Source organism: Lepidochelys olivacea (genome assembly GCF_965140295.1).
Source record: "Lepidochelys olivacea isolate rLepOli2 genome assembly, chromosome: 2".
NCBI classification, from domain to species: Eukaryota; Metazoa; Chordata; order Testudines; family Cheloniidae; genus Lepidochelys; species Lepidochelys olivacea.
In genome coordinates, this window is record NC_140412.1 from 208211444 (window position 1) to 208230482 (window position 19039).

At 37.8% G+C, this 19039-nt stretch overlaps 1 protein-coding gene across 3 annotated transcripts in view; it reads left to right on the top strand.

The window, feature by feature from the left end:
- The window catches only part of SKAP2 (src kinase associated phosphoprotein 2), a 147006-nt gene that overhangs the window by 18977 nt on the left and 108990 nt on the right, over window positions 1-19039 (top strand). The window contains exons 1-4 of one of the 3 annotated variants that reach the window (XM_084620993.1): window positions 598-622; window positions 3121-3146; window positions 11758-11884; window positions 13522-13629. In XM_084620993.1, coding sequence (XP_084477119.1) covers window positions 11860-11884; window positions 13522-13629 — 133 coding nt within the window. In that variant the 5' untranslated portion in view covers window positions 598-622; window positions 3121-3146; window positions 11758-11859. Of the gene's footprint in view, window positions 1-516; window positions 623-3120; window positions 3147-11757; window positions 11885-12481; window positions 12503-13521; window positions 13630-19039 lie in introns of those variants that run through there. The other 2 variants (XM_084620992.1, XM_084620994.1) reach the window with 2 other exon arrangements.

The following is a 19039-nucleotide window of genomic DNA, read 5'->3' on the forward strand; positions in this document are numbered from 1 at the left end:
ATTATTAGCCCAATATGGGGTACAATAGCAACATATAGACATCTGAAAATGGAATTTATAAGGAACCAGCAACTGATCCATACCAGTAGTACCTTCATCTGGTTCTGCTATAATGTTGTAAATGACTCAGCCACTTTTTGAAATTTAAACTTATAAAATAACATGATTGTAATCTATGCACAAAAGCTGTTTATTCTTTTAGCTTTATACCATAAGTGGTAGAATGTATTTGCCATAGCACCACGGTTTATTTAGTCTTCTGTAATTCTTGCTCATTTAATGATGCCAAATGTCAAAACAGCATTTGCTGTGCTAAGCATAAGGAGAGCAGAGAGCAAATTTATCCAGTTTTAGAATTTGAAATATTTCAACCATGTTATGCATAGAACCAATAAAATAGGTTTCTTCATAAGTGATGATATCAGAACAATCCAACATGGGGATATTTATCTTCAGAAGATTATCACTTTTTCCCTTATAATGTGTAATCTTTTTTTTTTTTTTTTCATGTTCTAGATGTTGACACATTTGTATCTGATACCCTCAAAGGAGAAAATTTATCCAAGAGAGCAAAGGAAAAAAAGGATGCTCTTATTAAGAAGATAAAAGAAGTCAAGGCTAAGTAAGTCATCTTTACTGTTTTAATTTATTAGTAATTGCTTGTTGCTCTCTTGATAACTACTCTGTTTTAACAAGGAATTTTATATGGCTACTTTGCAAAGGGATCTACATGGGTGAATTGAATTGAATCCCCACAGGATTCAGTTTATCTCAGTGGGGAATGGGGGCAGAAGGTGTCTGCCTGTGTGGATTCCTTTGTGGGATCAGGGCTTTGGTTCTTGGCCCAGGACCTGTCTTTCTCTGACTAATGAGGTCTTTAAAACGTAAAAACAGTAATATTGGAAGAACTTGTCCAGGATGCTTGCTGCAGTTGCATGATTATTTTCTTTGGGCCAGATTCTCAGCTGATGTAAGCTGGCATAACTCTGTCCACTGACTTCAACATCTGTTTGTTTTAACCTATTCTCTCCTTAGCCCTGTCTATGCTAGGAAATTTAACCATTCCTGAAAATAATTTTAAGCAACAAGTTCCTTTAAACTGATATTGAAAACTGTTAAGTGCAGCATAGACCAGAAAAAGCTGTCATCTTAATGTTGTTTCAGAGAGTGTGCTTAGAGACTTAGTTCCACCCTCTGACTACCTGGGTGAGGAGGATTTGGCCCTAGTTTTACACATACTGGAAAAAACCCTGTTCTGCAGTATGTTGTATCTTAAATTAGGATATGTTCTGGCACTCCTTATTCTTCTCTTCAGCCTCTCCACAGCGTTTTTCACGGTGATTTCTCCGTCCTGCTTGATATTCATCCTTGGCTCTCATGTCACACTCCTTTACAAATGTCAGTGATCCTGTAACTGAGTGGTGACAGTATACTCAGTGTGCTGTTCTAATGAGGCAGAGGTGGAACCGGCCCCCAAATCTTTATACTCTAAGGGTTCTCCTACCTCTCTGTTCATTTAATGTTTCTTTTGGTAGGTGGTCCTCTTCCTCTTTCCTACTTTCCATGGGGGTCCCCCAGGGCTCTGTCCTATATTCTGGTCCTTCTTTCTCTACAACTCATTCCTGGGTGATTTCATTAGCTGTCATTTCTAGATATGACACTCCACTCCTGACTTGTTTCCTCCCATTCAATCCTACATCTCTACCTCTCTGTCTTCTCCTGAATGTCTTATCATAAACTGAAACTCAGCATGCTAAAACTGAACTTCTTTGGTGAAATCCTGACCCCAATTACAGTAAACGGGAGCTTTGCCATTGACTTCAGTGGGGCCAAGATTTCAGCCCTTATCTTTATTTCCAAATTCTTGCATTTCCACCTTTATCACTGCTAAGGCCACTGTTCTTCTTATTACCCATGCCCCAAAATGTGTGTCTGCTAGAGTCACCTTTGATTTCTCCAACCGGTTCTACTCATCCAGGCTGGGTCCAAACATTGCTATTTTCTACACAATGTTTCTTAGATCGAGCCTTTTATCTCTGCTTGCATTTCTAAGTCTCTCACACAAGGCCTCCTGGATTCTCATTTTCATTGCTTTTAACCATCACCTCAGTGGGTTTCCTGACACTTGCACCACCCCTTCTGGTCCATACAAAATGCAGCTGTTAAGATCATCTTACTTGCCAGTCATTCTGATCAGCTCCCCTTTTTACACCTACTCAAATAAATTCAAGCTTCCTGAGATTCCACTTAAAGCCATACATAACAATGACCTTTCCTTACTTATTTATCTTGCATCTTATTGTGTCACTGCACCCTGCAACTGTTTTGTTCATGTATGTTGCAAGGATCATAGCTTTGGGGGACATGGCAATGCGTGTAGTTTTCACCACAGCAAGTAGTATCCCTCAGTATAAGAGGTATAGTAGTATCATTCCGTATAAGAGTTGTTGGGTAAATTTTATTAAGCTTTGCTTACAATTCACAATATGTGAATATGTATTCAAAGTACTATTATATTTAAATGCATATCAATATCTTAATTAACAAGTATCTTCTGTATATCCATTTTGTTTTTTATATGCTGCTAAAGTATTCAAGCCAAATCCAAATTTTGTTTCTTTGTTGACCAGTCACATTGTGTTCATTCTAAAACATGTAAAATATTGTGATATGTAACTTCTGATAAATGGCTTTCATTTATATAGAGACATCTTAAAATATAGTATTAACTTTTGGGAAGGTAATGGAAAAGTAAATGTTATGTAATATGTTCATTTTAATTAAGCTATTTGAGCAGATGTGTTAGAATCTTTTTTTAAGTATTTTTATTGTTACACCTGAATCTGTTTTTAAGTGGCATTTTTAATTTGTCACTATTCCATGAAATTTCTTTGAAATGTCTGATAATCATGCTCACAAATTCAAAAACACTGGAAGAAGAGCTGATTAAATGTTTTAATAGAGGTGAAATTTTGCAATATAAATTTGCTGCAGCAGTACTCATAGCACAAAACTGTTATTTGGAAACTAATAATTTTTCTGTATTTGTGTTTGTCACATCTTGAGACTTTCCAAATGCATATTGCTTTATGTTGTCTTTTTTTCCTCCCTCCTCTGCAGTTACCCTCAAGATTTCCAGGATAAAGGTAATTGTAAAATATTTTATTTCACTGTGGTATGACTTAAATACTTTGCTCATTGACAAACTCTCAATTGAATAAACATACTGTACATGTGTTTAAAAGCATAAAATTAAAATGTCCAGCTTGTGCATTGATTGACTCTTAAGGATGGGGATGCTAGCTCCCCCTACTGAGCAAAAAAATTAAAAGCTGCAAAAATCTCCTGTTTGCTTCAAAATTTGTGTGCTAAAACCTCACTCATTTAATAACTTGCTTATATTTAATTCATGAATGCACCATAGGAGAAAGTTTGCTAATAAATGGGTCTTGTTTAGAAATGTAGCTGGAAATTTATATTTAATATACATTGAATGTCTTAAATATAGATTACTTGATGAACAAAAACTCAGTATTGTCTAAAACTATACAATTTATGTTTTGTCATAGAAAGTGTATGCAAAGCAGTCTACTTTGGCAGTAACCAAACGTTAATAGTGATCATTTATTTGAGACCTTTTTTGTGAACCTATTTTACTTTTTAATAGGTTGATTTAATGACTATATGATATTGGCTTTTAATCCACCCTTAATGAATATGTTCATAGTGTAGCAAGGAAATCAGACCTTTAGCACAGGAGAACAAGATTTAGAGTGCTAGTAATGAAAACTGAAGTTTGTATTCTGTATTGTCTTCTTGAGGAGTAAGCAAAGTGGCACAGTGCAACTAGAAAGAGAGAAAATTGAAGAGTGTATTGCTACAGTGTTCTGTTCTGTAACTAAACCAGGAATGGCCCTTATTTTCATGATGCTAATTCACGAGGTCATGACCTGTAGCCTGTGGATGCTGGTATGAGGGTCACAGTGTGAGGTCAAAAAAGCTTATGCAAAGTTGCACTCTTTGCAGAAAGTAGAACCCTGGTATCTTCTATCTGTAGACAGGAGATACTAATGTATAACTAATATTAGTGCTAGCTGATAATGTGAGAGTGTACAGACACTTTCTATGAACCAGCTTTTCAGCTAGGGAAAGCTAAAGCAAAATACAGTTAAAATCAGACTATAGATTTTTAAAAATAATTTCAATGAATTTATATATATATATCTATATATCTATATATATATATCTTTAATTTTCCATTTTAACAGTGGTGGTTCCTAACTTTCTGGAATCAGTTGGGTTTGGCAAAATCAAAAGTTTGCACTTAAAGTTTGTTTAAACTAAATTACCCCACTTTATATTATACCTTAGTCCTTCCACTCAAGTTAAAATCACATTTTGGTCATCTTCATCAGAAGTAAATGAAAAAGGATAAAGAAAATAAATGCAAAATTTGTATTTTTATTAAGAAAATGTCTTAGCTTTATTTTTAAATTAGATGGGGTCACTGTTCAGTTTAAACTGATCTTATTTTTGTAAAGTATATTTTACATTTTAAAGTATTTTTTGTAGTGTATATACTGTAATGTGTAACTTCCAAATTTGTATATAACAACCAGAAGGTTTCAAAATTCTTTAGGTAGGATCACTGATAAACATGTGAGCTTGTTACAAAGACCAGAGCTCCTATTTACTGCATTTATTTAAAACCAAGTTGAAGAAAACTTCTTATAGCATATCTGCCCTTCCAACTGTTAAAGACTTCATTGATCTGGTTGGTAGTGCATTTTTTTTTTTCTCCTCAACTAATTTTGAGATGAGATTTCTTTAGCTCCAGAGGAAGATATAACTTGAAGAATTCAGCGTGCAGTGATTGCCATATGCTTATAACCTGCTCTGATTTCAGTGATGAGTGTATTTGATATGGTTTGTTGAAAGTTCATACAACCTTTAAGAAGAACAGCATTGCCTTGAGCACACTCAATCCCCATGGAGCATCTAGAACTGCATGTGGTATAGCTTGTACATTTTGACATTGTTTAGTTTTCTTTCAATGTAACTAAAATGAAAGGACACGAAAACATATGTTGATGAGTACCATAAACGGGACCAAACTTTGAAAATGTTATCTACATAGAAAATCCAGATGCATTCATGAGCACGGATGTACAAAGTGAAAATATCACTTAATTCTCATCCATGAGTTATTACCTAATTTTACATTGGCTCTTACAGTTAAGATATAATGCTAATTGTGAACAGGTAGAATCCCTATCCTGCTCTCAAGACAACACGTACATACTGGATTAATTTCCAAAACACTCTCCCTTTCTTAAAATTTTTCTTTATTATTTATTTATTAATAAACCATAAGATCAGGAGGGAGCTTAGGCTGAGTTTTTTGTTTGTTCCTAGGGTTTTCCTGTAGGACCTCTGAGGTATTTTTTTTAATTGACTCTTGTTGTGCTTCAGCCCTTTAGAACTGTAGATGCATCAAAAGTGGGTATAATCACACTCAGTCTGACCTGCCCTAAATTTTCCAACAGAGAGATCTCCTGAAAGATCAGTGATTACATTAATTTTCAATGAAGCTTATACAGAGACTGGTTTTTGGTTCTAAGGAGATAGAAGCCTGGTCTTTGTTGAAGATTGAGAGTTATTACAGTTTTTGGCATTTCTATCTATGTTTGAGATTAATTGAATCCATATTTTGGCTGGCAAAATGTTTAGCTAAAAGAGCTTTGTTTTTAACTCATGCTAAAAATAATGCTAAAGTTGGCAGAAGCACCACTGAAAGTACTATGGACCCTAGATAGCATACTTGTGTTTGAAGTTTGGTGTGCTGTTATGTGCTGATATATGGTTCCTGCTCTCTGTAATGACCGGGCTGAGAGCTGCTTCTTTTTGTTGAGGCAGTGTTTCTTTTTTGAGCTTCTGCATAAGCTGCCATCAGGAGATGGTAGCAGGGGCTTCTGGGGCTGGAAAAGACAGAGGCAGTGGCTTATGGTTAGGAGTAGCACAAGAACAGCTATTGAACGATACCATGTGGATGTGGAAGTATGGACCTAGCTGATGCTGTTTTTAATGGCAGATGACGTCTATGCAGACCGCCACTTCTGGGCCAGGAATGCAAATGCACGGTGGTGGTAGCAAATTATGTTGGAAATATGGGGTGACTGGCAGTGGGCTCAGAACTTTTGCATTAAAACAGATGCATTCATGGAGCTGTGTGAGGAGCTTGCCTCAGGGGTCGGCAACATTTCAGAAGTGGTGTGCCGAGTCTTCATTTATTCACTTTAATTTAAGGTTTCACGTGCCAGTAATACATTTTAACGTTTTTTAGAAGGTCTCTCTCTATAAGTTTATATATTATATAACTAAACTATTGTTGTATGTAAAGTAAACAAAGGTTCTCAAAATGTTTAAGAAGCTTCATTTAAAATTAAATTAAAATGCTGATCTTATGCTGCCAGCCTGCTGCCGGCCTGGGGTTCCGTATACCTAGGCCGGCAGCAGGCTGAGCGGGGCCTGCGGCCAGGATCCTGGCTGGCAAGGAGCTAGCAGCCAGAACCCCAGACCGGCAGCGGGCTGAGCGGGGCCAGCGGCTGGGACCCCAGACTGGCAGTGAGCTGAGTGGCTCAGTCCGCTGCCAGTCTGGGGTTCAGTCTGCCGGTTGCTGCCAGCCAGGGTTCCAGCTGCCGGCCCCACTTAGCCCGCTGCCAGTCTGGGATCCCGGCCCTGCCCACATAGAGTGGGTACCTACTTTCTCCCTGGTTCTAGCCCATTCTCTTCCTCTCTCTCTGCACTGAGCTAAGGGTCGGAGTGCACTGAGCACAGGGCTGGGGGTGAAGGAGCAGGCTGGGGGTTGGGGTGTAGGGTCTGCCCAGGAGCTAGAATGAGAGAGGGGGTTCAGGGTCGGGGTTTGGGTGTGGAGTGCTTACCTGGGCAGCTCCCATTTGATGCGAGGGGTGCAGGTGGGAATGTGGGAGGGTGGGTGCAGCAGCTCTTGTTTGGTGCTCAGGGTGGGGGTGGAAATGTGGGGGGTGCAAGAGTCAGGACATGGGATATGAGGGGGCTGGGTATGTGGGGGGGTTCAGGAGTCAGGGCAGGGGGCTGGGGGCATGTGAGAGGTGTGCAGGAGTCAGGGCATGGGGTATGGGGGGGCGGGGTATGTGTGTGGGGTACTGGAGTCAGGGCTGGGGTCGTGGGGGGTGCAGGGGTCAGGGCAGGAGACTGGGGTGTGCGGGGGTGCAAGGATCAGGGCAGGGGGCTGGGTGTATGTGAGGGGGGTGCAGGGCTCAGGGCAGGGGGCTGGGGTGTGTGTGTGTGGGGGGGTGTAAGGGTCAGGGCAGAGGGCCGGGGGTATCAGCTGGGGTCATGGGGGTGCTCCCAGCCCCCTGTCCAGAGCAGCTCATGGCATGGGGCTGGAGGGGATATGCCCTGATTCCAACCCCCTTCCCCAAGGCCCCATCCCCACCTCTTCTCCACCTCCTCCCCGGAGCAGCGAGCACGCTGCGGCTCTGCTTCTCCCACCACCTCACAAGGGCCATCAGCTGATCAGCGGCAGGGAGGGAGAGGAGGAGGGGCAAGAACGCAGCACGCTGGGGGAAGAGGTGGGGGACAGGGGAGCTTGCCTGCTCTGCAGCAGCAGCCGGCGGGGGGTGGTGGGGGTGGAGAAGAGCGGGCCGGGGCCGGCAGGATTTTTAAGGGCACGCTGCTGCCTGCCGGGGTCCCGGGCTGAGCAGGGCCAGTGGCTGGGACTCGGCAGGCGACAGCGTGCCATTAAAAATCGGCTCGTGTGCCGTCTTTGGCGTGTGTGCTATAGGTTGCTGACCCCTGCCTCAGACCTTGAATGGCAGAGTACCCAGCTGAGACCCATTAAAGGTCCAGAAGCATGCCATTGTTGCCTATGGAAACGGGCACCCCCAGATTGCTACAGATCAGTCGTCAATCAGTCTGGGATTGGAAAATCTACAGATGGTGCAATGGTCATTGAAGTTGGCAAGACAATTAATGACGTGCTGTCCCTGTGATGGTTTCAGTCACAGAGACCCTCTTGGGATTGTCACCTGATTTGCTGAAACTATCTCTGAGCCTGTTTTTTTTTGCCAGCTTGGGACTCCAGAACCCTGTCTTGTTGAGCCAGACACGGAAGCCTGCTTCAACACAGACCCAGGGTCTGAACCATGCCCCCAAAGCTGCAGACTTAATTGAAAGCAGCTCAGCAAGTACTCCTGTCTCCAGCACCCAGACACCCAGGTCCCAATGGGATCGAAACCCCAAATAAATCCATTTTACTCTGTATAAAGCTTATACAGGGTAAACTCATAATTGTCCACCCTCTATAACACTGATAGGGAGATATGCACAGCTGTTTGCTCCCCCAGGTATTAACCACTTACTCTGAGTTAATTAATAAACAAAAGTGATTTTATTAAGTATAAAAAGTAGGATTTAAGTGGTTTCAAGTAATAACAGACAGAACAAGCAAAAATTTTCCAAGCAAAATAAAACAAAACACTCTAGTCTAAGCCTAATACATTAAGAAACTGAATACACGTAAATTTCACCCTCAGCGATGTTCCAATAAACTTCTTTCAGAGACTAGATGCCTTCCTAGTCTGGGCCCAATCCTTTCCCCTGGTACAGCTTTGTTAGTTCCAGCTCAGGTGGTAACTAGTGGATTTCTCATGACTGGCTACCCCTTTGTTCTGTCTACCCACTTTTATAGTGTTGGCACAAGGCGGGAATCCTTTGTCTCTCTCTGGGTTCCCACCCTTCCTTCTAAATGGAAAAGCACCAGGTTTAAGATGGATTCCAGTATCTGTGACATGGTCACATGTCCTGTGAGACCCCTAGTCTCCATTCTTCCAAGGCTGGCCGGCAAGTTCCCAGGAAGGTTTGCAAGTAAACAGAGCCATTTACAGGTCATGGATTCTGAAGCACCCTTAATGGCTTCCATTTAACATGTTTATATCAGTAATACAAGTTTATATCTTATTCTCCTAACTTCAGACATAGAAATAATACATGCAAACAAATGGGATGAACACACTCAGTAGATCATAAGCTTTGTAATGATACCTTACAAGAGACTCTTTGCATGAAGCATATTCCAGTTACATTATATTCACATTCATTAGCATATTTCCATAAAACGTAAGGAGTGCAACGTCACAGTTCCGCAGGCTTGTAAAATTGGAAATATTCCTGAAATAATTGCAAGGTTTGAATGGATGGGCTCCCAAACTGCACAGGCATGATAGCTGGGGGAGGGAACAGTATGCATCCCCACCAGTACTGAGCAAGCGAGTATATTAACAGGAAAGGATACTATTCCATTGTTATGCAGGCTCTTGTGGACCATCCTGGCATATTCATGCTCCCCTCCTTTGAATGCAGTTGGAGAAGGTGCATGATGCCAGGGTGTTCTAGAGGTCTGACGTCTTTCAACATGGGCAAGCTGGTATGTTGTTCCTCTCCCTAATATCGCAATATCTGTGATCCTGATGTGTGCCAACAGGAGAAGGTAGTTTAACTACATGTTGAGCTTGAGCAAGTGCAGGATGGTGGTGTTGAACTTGAGGTTATCATGCAGTGAAGACAAGGCCAAAGAATCAACTTGTGTGCAGAGCATTAGTACCCTGAGCTTTGTAGATGGCTAGTCCTCCTTTAAATAAAGTTAGCGGCTGCTTTCCATTTTAAGCTCACTTCTTAGTATCTCCCTATCTCATTGCCAACCTAAGCAATTCACCAAAAATTTCACATGCCAGATACAATCTCCTGGTAAAACTCTTCTGGAAACACTGGGAGAACTTTACATGAGAAATTTCAGAGATAGTTGCTTAAATGTTTCTATCATTCATTTTTTTCCCCAAAAGACTTTCCTTATGCGTTTTGACTCCTCACATCTCTGAAACAAATTCACCTACAAACCTCATACTGCTTCTGTAGTGCTTAATATGTAGATGTCTTTCTCTGGTTTTGTGAGGCTCAGGTAGGAATTCTTTGGATGTTTAAAATTACTACTTGATACCAAAACCTAGATGATGGATTCACACACCTTAATGCACATAATTTATCAGTTTGTTGCATGTCACAGTGGGCATGGAGAGAATAGCTGTCAAAGGAACCACTTGGGTGATAGGTGGATTGGGTCATTTTCCTCATTAATGTTCTATTGAAAATCAACTAAAAAGCCAAGGGACTAAAGTGTACAAGCTTTAGTTTGAAAGTACCTTTATCCACTCATTTGTGCTAATGAACCTGGATTGGGAATCTTACATTTATTAATTACTGGGTAATATTCTTTCCAGTAGTGGAGGCTGGATACTGGGCAGAAGGAACTCATTTCAGCTTGACACGTTTGGGCCTTCTAGCAAAAAATCAGGAGGCAGCTGCTTGCTTGCCCTCCTTTAAGTGTTTTATACGCTTTAAGTTTAAATTTGAGCAATTTCTTTGCTTCCTCCTTCCTAGATGTTTTACTAACACAGTGTCTAGACCAGAGATAGTAAATAGGTGGATAGTGGGCCAAATCCGCACCACCAGCCACTTTTGAATGGACCCCAAAATCCTTTTGTTTACCTTCTTATTTATTTATTATTAATAATTATTTATTTTTGTTTATTATCATTATTATTGCTGTTTATTATTTTCTCTGTAGTCTGGACCTTGACTATACCTTGACCAAGAAATTTGGACCTTGACAAAAAATAATCGACTACCCCTGATCTAGCAAGAGTCTATTTCAAGGGCAGAGGCTGAAATATTTTGATGTCTGATCTCCTTTACAGATTAAGTGGTTGAAGTAATATCTTAAATGTTTGAGCTGATTACTATGAACAAGTAGTAGCAGAGGAAAACAAACTGTGAAAAAAAGAAGAGTTCGTTGTTTGTTTTTTTGTTTGAACCAGATCCTCCTTTAAAGTAATATGGTCTTGTTCATAATATTTAGTTGATATCAGTTAAACCTGTTGGAAATGTTCAGTGCAGAATACAGGGAATTAAAGTGCAGCCCTTGTTAACATAACAACAGTTAAGTGTCTAATTCCCCACTTACCATTCTGCACACTTACCCCCTTAATATGTGCTCTTTCGGAACATCAATAAATTAATATACTGTAATTGAAGAGATGGTGTTTAATAAGAAAAGATCAGGTACAATACCTTTTTATTGTGGGCAAATCAAAATATTGATTCTGTGGTCAAACCTAAGTGGTGAGTTAAACTGCAGAAATGAGAGAATAGGACTTATTTTTATATAACTGTTAATGATATATCATTAATTAAACTTAAAAAAAAAAAGTTCCAGGATAAATCAAATGCTGTTCTGGGGAAACAAGAAACCATATTAATGAACATCAACTCCTTAATTATCCTCATGACTATATAACAGGGGCACATTCATGTCTTTTCTTTGTGCAATAACTTTTACAAAGAAGTATTTTAAAACTGATCATTAATTTTATGACCACAGAAATGAGATGCAAAATTTATGCTGTTGTCATTGGCATAGGCTCAAGGCACTACTGACATTATGTGTGATTGTAATGGAATGGTTGCCAGTTAATGAGTCTGTAGACAATTCGTTTGAGCATGCTTTGCGTTTAGATGTCTGATTAGGCTGTAATGCTTTCAATTATGTCTTCAAATTGTATTGGATACATTTACCTGATGCCCATTGTTGCTTGGTAGTGCAGCTTTCTATTACGTAAATACAAGTTGAACACTTTCCTTTAATTTATTTATGCTTTTCAGATGTATTCGCAGGCACTTAGCACCTGCGGAGGGGAGAAAATGGTTTGTGCTGCTCGACACTGACTCCTCTGACTGGTTAAGGAGTAGCATTGATAGCTTCAAATGCAGTCTGTTCCAGTCTTCCTCGGTCAGTAGAATATTGGCTTTGATACATCAGGGTCTGGCTGTGAGAAGATTAAAAGTAGGGAAAGGATTACTAGGCCTTGTCCAAAGATACAGAAGACCCCACAGAATTAACAAAAAGGCTTATTATACTTTTGATGTATAAAACTTCAGGGAGTAATATCCCTATATGTTAACAGCACAGACTCTTAAATCTCTCAACCCCATAAAGCCAGGAAACTGAGAATTAAGGCTGATTCTACTCTTAAATCATTTTGTCATGCATAAACTTAAGCATTGTAGATGTGTTTTTCTTTGGAGCTCCAGAGTATTGCGTGATCTATGATACCAAAATAAGCTACAATTCCCAGGCACAATTGGGTGGGTTAAAGACTGCATTTCAGCCTGTAGTGTGAACTACAAAGCACTTGGTTTAAACACAAAAACAAAAGATCTGGCTTAATATAGTCTCAAATATCTTCCAAGTTAGTTCCCCCTCTATTTCAGTGTCTATGGTATATTTTCTTAGTGTTACGTATTTCAATTACTGTCTTTTCAACACAAAGCATGGGTACACAAATACATGTTCTCACACACAGGGTGACCGTGTTTCTATTTGTACTCAGATTGCTTTTCTGCATGGGTAAGTTTTTAAGCCTGACAGCTTCAACTTTAACCACTCAATTTTTGTAAGATATAAACAGTTTTTGAAAGAAAAGCGCTCTCCTTTTTCTACGTTCTCTGATATGTGTAACTTTTCTCCTTTTCTTTGCATAGTTGGTATATTTTTAGACATATACCACATTTTGAGAAGGAGAATTCATTTTGCATAATGAAAATGAAAGCTGCATGTAATACTTCCCCCTCCCGCTTCCATTTCCCCTCATTATAGCAGTAAGACCCAACATGACATGTACATTAGTCAGCTATTGATGCATACCTCAGGTGTATCTGAGGCCCTTAGTTCCCCGAGAAGCACACCTATAGATTACTGTGCTATACACACACAGTTGTAACTGAGTGCTATTTATGTGTGACTCCATTTTTTATTTCAAGAGGAAAACGAAACACTACCTTTAAAAATACTTTTAAGTGGAAGGATGTATCCTTACACTTTGAAAAGTAGTTTGTAGTTGAGGAGAAAGCAAATTGAAAACTTGAAGTACACAAAATGTTGCTGAAAATGCAGTTTGGCACTTTTTGCGAAGGAGACAGTCGAAGAATTTCCCTTTCTTCCCCAAATATGTTCTCTTTTCCCTTTATCCTCAGGCTGTCTGCCTTTCGTTTCTTGTTAGTTTCTCCCCTCACCCACGCTTTTGGTGTGTGGCATGGTTTTATTTATTTATTTATTAACTGATGAGGTTCCAGCTGTGCACCGTTGGGAGGGGGTTCGTTAATATGACATTAAAAAGACCCACTTGGCCAATTAGAATGTAGCTTTGGAGCACCGGTGTGCACAGCCATACTCTAGTATTTGGAAGTACATAAAGTGAAATTAAGAGAACAATAGGACACTGAATTTGTTCAGTTTAATTTAAAATATGACTTGACATCATTCTTTCTTATTAACAAAGAATTGCTACATCTCTGCTTTCAAAATGCATTCTGTTTATGTCAGAAGGAGACAGTTATTAACAAATGGTATCTGTTTGACTCTTGCAGGAGAATTGGAAGATGAGGAAGAGTCTGAGGGCTCTTTCCCTTCACCTCCTGATAATCTCTCATTAGCATCTGACCGATATGATAAAGAGGATGAAGCTCCCTCTGATGGTATGTGACTCTGTTTATCTTAAAATGCACTAGATTTGCCAGTTTGCTACAAACCCATGCAGTCTGATTCCTTTTGATTAGGGTGATGTTATGGTTGGAAAGCAGATAAACAGGCATCAGCAGACAGCTGGACAGTTCTCTTACCTTTACAAGAACCTTTAAGGAACTGAAGAGCTCTCTCTAGTGGTGCTAAAAGCACAGTGAACCTGTCATAAGTGCACACTGTTTTTACTCACATATTTTTTCATAATGAAAACTCTTTTGTAGAATTTTTTTTAAAGATAGATCAGTGGGTAAAGCAGTATGTGAATATTCGTAGTAACAAATTGTTAATTCAACATTATCAGATTCTTGCTTAATTTTATTGTGCTACTTAATGGCTTGCTGTATTATTTATCTTATAAATAATGAAACAGTTTAATTGATTGATATTTTTCTTTAAACTTAATGCAGAACGAGTTCATAAAATATTAAATTAATTATTCCTACAATGCTTCCTCACATTAAGACTGTCTTATGTAGATTGTTTTCTTTATATAAATGTTTAGTTTGACTTCCCATTTTAAAAAAAAACCCTTGGTTCCATAGTTGTTTTCATATTGTTTTATCCTGTGTTCAAAAGTATATAAACAACCAAATTTGGCATTACATTTAATGAAGATATGAACAACTGAATATTGCAAGAGTTAAGCTTGCTTTACCATAGCTTCCATTTTTTGAGGTCCATTTATTTTTATACACAATATAAAAAATCTTGTATGGGTAATATATGGTTATAAATTAAATACATATAGAAATGAATTAACTATGTATATTAATTTGTGGCACTGAAAGTTAGAAGTGAATGATGTTTTCTGCCATGATATGATGATCAAACTGTGCAGCTCCATCTCAGAATACCATTGCTGAATGAAAATATGCTTCCCGCAACATAGCACTTCACATTTTATGTTACCCAGATTATTCCCTTTGGAAACATAAATTGCTTTTATGAGGTATAAAATTATGTCTATTGCAGAACAGGGATAAGTCAAGTACATGCATAAGTGATAAACCTTCTAACCACTGATTCTGAATAACAACATTTTCTTTATACACACAACTTTGTTAAAATGTACAACAATAATCACATACTTTTTAAGTTGATCTTGTTCTTCATTTTAGCAAATGTAGAAATTTTATTAAAAGAGAAAAAATAAACTTTGTTTTCAGTTCATATTATAATTATTAGCCAAACAAGGCATGGCTTATATAAAATCTAAATTAGTTTTCCAAAGTACGAACAAAGTTTCCATTTTTTGTACTTACAGATTTTATTAAAATACCTTTTTGTGGTTATAGCTTATGATATGTTGAGCTTAAAGCTACTACAAAGGATATATGTCTCAAATATTCAGATAATTTTTAGAGAAAATGAAGCTATATATTTTTTTCTGAAGTTGTGCATTATTAAGAAAAAGATAGCAGTTTTGTTGACAAAACTGAATAATTAATTACTGAACAATGCTGATGCCTAAATATATTAAGTATCATATTTATTTGGACATACAGATAATTAATTTAGCCTCTTTTGGATGTTGTAATGACTAGATTAAGCGCATAGATACCACTATAATAGCCAATTTACAAAATCCTTAGATAATTAGATATAACGTAGGATAAAAATACAACTAGTACAAGATAATATAATCTAAAATGATGAAACTTTGTACTGTTGTCCCTTTTGGCCAAATCCTATGGGAGATCCTGAGTCAGAAGTGAGTAAAGATGGTGGAATTGGTCCATAAATATTGATGATTTCCTTGAGTCATTTTTGTTTAGTTTGTGTGCAGTCGGTCATTTTAAAGACATTTGAATTTCAAAATGTAGACCAATATTTTCAAATCTAGTTGCCTAGACTTAGGCTCCCAAATTGTGTTTAGGTACTTAAATAGGTGGCCTGATTTTGAATGGTGCTGAGTGCCTTCAGGTCTCATTGACACAAATAGATTTGTGGGTGCTCAGTACTTTCAGAAACCAGCCTACTTATACTTATATTTAGGACCCTAAAGCTGCAATCCTGTAACTTAATCGCATGATCCTGTGCTGATCCCGGTTTACTTAAACTGAGGTCCATGCAGGTGTAAGAATCTCATTGTACTCATCCAGTTGCAGGATCATGGCTTATTAAGTATGGAATTAGGAGCCTAACTGAAATTCAGAAATATTCTCCATTTAACTTCAAGGGTCATTCTTCTTCTACTGTACTTAAATGATTATGTAATGCAAAATTATTAGGTTTATATGGTTAAACCTTACAATAAAGAATTTAAGACTTGTATGTTTTCTATAAATACTAAGGTCAGATTTCTCAGTATTCCTCTAAAATATAATTGCGAAGTTATACTAATAATTGTCTGTAACTGTCTAGAGGGCTATCATACGTACTCTGCAATCATTCTAAACTCCTGTTTTTTGTGTGAGAGACCTTTATCTAATGTTATATTAATTACAGGAGAGATAATCCATTTAACAATAAGTACGGTATAACTAAATTAGTCCAGGTCACCAAAAGGCCTTTTGTCAAATCTGATTGTTTCTTTGTCCTTTTGACTTTTACCTTATGGTAGGCACTAACAAAGTATCTAAACTTTGATGGATTATAAACTCTAAACATGATATGTATTTTTCATAATGCTAATGTAATTTTCTAGGTACTGAAAAGGTCAAATCCCCACATCTCTGTGTGCATTCTAAGTCTGTCTTTCCTTTTAATATTTCTTTTTCTCTGTTCCTCTGGTTCAAAAGTTCACTCAGTTCCCAAATGGCCACCTAATTTTCCAGTTATTCCCTCAAGCCATATGTGTTTTGGTTTCTTTATGGTTTATTAGGTACTGTAGGAAAGTAGCATAAGTTATATCTTCTAATGAAATTCAAGCACACTTCAGTGATGCTTTGACTTGATTGCTGGCAGCAATTAAATCACAACGAAGGAGAATAATGCATAGGCTTACATGGTTCAGACACCCTACAGAAACTGAAAAAGGATTAAAAAAATAAAATAACAAAAAAAAAAAGCACCCCCAAAACCAAACCAAAACAAAAATCCCTGCCAGGCACTGTGTTCCTAACCTGATTTTTTTTTTTATTGGCTCACAGGCTGACTGATAACAAAATCATAACTTGCTGTGTGCTAACAGGCAGAGTTCACTTGTAGGTTATTGTGAGCTGATAATGGGTTAGATGGAGTTTTGATTTTCGCATCGGACCCTGGTGCACCAGATTAATGGAATTTCAATGAGAGACTGGAGTAGTCACAGCTTTGTCAGAAAAACAGATGGAGATTCTATAGTCATGTCTTCTCATTAATACCAGTTGCCTGAAAGGTGTACTACTACTCTATACAAAGGACTCGAAATAATTGATTTTTGAGTAGGATTTTTTTTTTTTCATTTATTGATGACTAGGTTTCTTGTAACTTAAATGACCTGTTTTTCTATAGTATGTTGTATGACAATATTGCTTGTAATTTCTTACTCTCCTTACGTCTGTTTTGGAATTTGGTTGTGTTAGGAAATAAACCTCGAGCTGAGTTACAAAAGGGGAAACCAAGACATGTTAAAATACTTACAAATCAAAATAGTAAGTCTGTGATTTATGGTTATGGTTAAAAAAAAATTATCACCAACTTTAGATGATAGTGCCTTAAAAAATAAAAAAGGAAACCATTTAATTGACAGGAAATGGTTTGTTCCTTGTACTGGGTCACCAAAGGGGGAAAAGTCAATATCAAAGGTGGTGTGTGGGTTTTTTTTTTTTTTTTAATTAATTTAAAAAAAAAATTAGTTCAGCGCCATTTGAAAACTACTAAAGTACCTCAGGCTGTTTAAAATTTTAATCTTTTATATTTTTGGTAAGGGAATCTATAGATAAACTGTTCAATTTTTTTAAAACAAAACCCTGATTTCACTTTTTTCTATTGCATGATGACTTGCTTGTTCAGTTCAGATGAAGTAAATGTTCTTCTGGGACACTTCCTTCATTTGTTTGTCCCTGGTGGAGGTGGTAATGCTTCAAACTACCTGAAATTACATTAGGGGGTGCGCAAAGGTGTGAAAATGCACTTTCAAGCCTGGAAGCAGATCTGTCTACATTTAGCTTCACATCTTCAGGGGGCATGAACCTGATCTCTCAATCAATGTTAGGTTTAAAAAGATCTCAATGGATTTTGGTAACATTTGAAGCAATTTAGACCATAGTCATTTCTGTGGATGACAATCTAGAAATGTTGCCTTGAAGTGCAGGAGGCTGAAAGAAATATTGAAAATGTGTCTAATCTAAGTACTCTACGTGGTCCTCATAATTGTAGTATTTGGATATAATCATGAATAAAATATGCCATTTTAATTGAAGAACCTTAAATAGTGCAATAGTCCTGTCCTAGAAAAATCAATTTGAGCTGGAAAACAAGAACAGAGTAGGAAATGTGTGGCTGGTGATGAATAAACTGAATGGGTGTGTTGTGGGTTTTTTTGTTTTGTTTTTTGTCAGAATAGATTCTGACAGTGTTGGAGACAGGGTAAGGTAGTGGAGAGTAACCAATGTGCTTTACTGAATATTTTTGCTGAAAAAAGCCAACAAGTTTCTCCCCTACTAGAATATAAAACTCTTGGTGCTAAGTGTAAAAATTCTAAAAATCCACACTTGAGTCAGTCTAATTTTCTGGATTTGGGATGACTATTTTACTTGTGGTATAATGCTTCTCTATTTCGATATTATATGGCTTTTTAGACTGTGAAAGTGAGAATGAAAAATGATACCCTTTAATGTTTTTATATTTTATTTTGAATGGTAGGGTCTGATTTACAGGTCACAGTTGTTTAATTTCCCCCCCATAACATAGTTATGGGAGCATTTTTAGATAAAGAGACTTATAATACCTTCACAATGGAAGATGATAAATGTAGAGAACTCAAATGTACGATGTACATTAATGTATTTTCCTTTTTTCTTTTAACTCTGTTCCCACTGAGTTTGTTTTCTGGGAACTCTATTTAGCAGAAAACTGTCTTCCATAATAGGGCTGCTTTAAATAATACAATATTAGTAACTGGTTTAACAAGGGTTGGAGAATAGAAAATACAGTTAAGATTTTTCTATCCTCTTTTCCCTTAGAAGATCTTTATTGGCACTATTTTAGTACCTTCATCAGACTGGTGTTCAGATGATGATTGGTCCTCCTGGGGAAGGAAAGCAGTGGGAGTTTACCAGCTGTTGTTCTGATGGATTAGTTATCAGGTTTACAATTGTGGAGACAGAATGATTGTTATGCTCTTAGCTTGGAGCATTCCTCCTTAACTTGTTATTCCACCTACCCAGAGTAGTCCTCCTACAAAGAAAAAAAAAAGTATATTCTTGTTCTTCTTCCCAT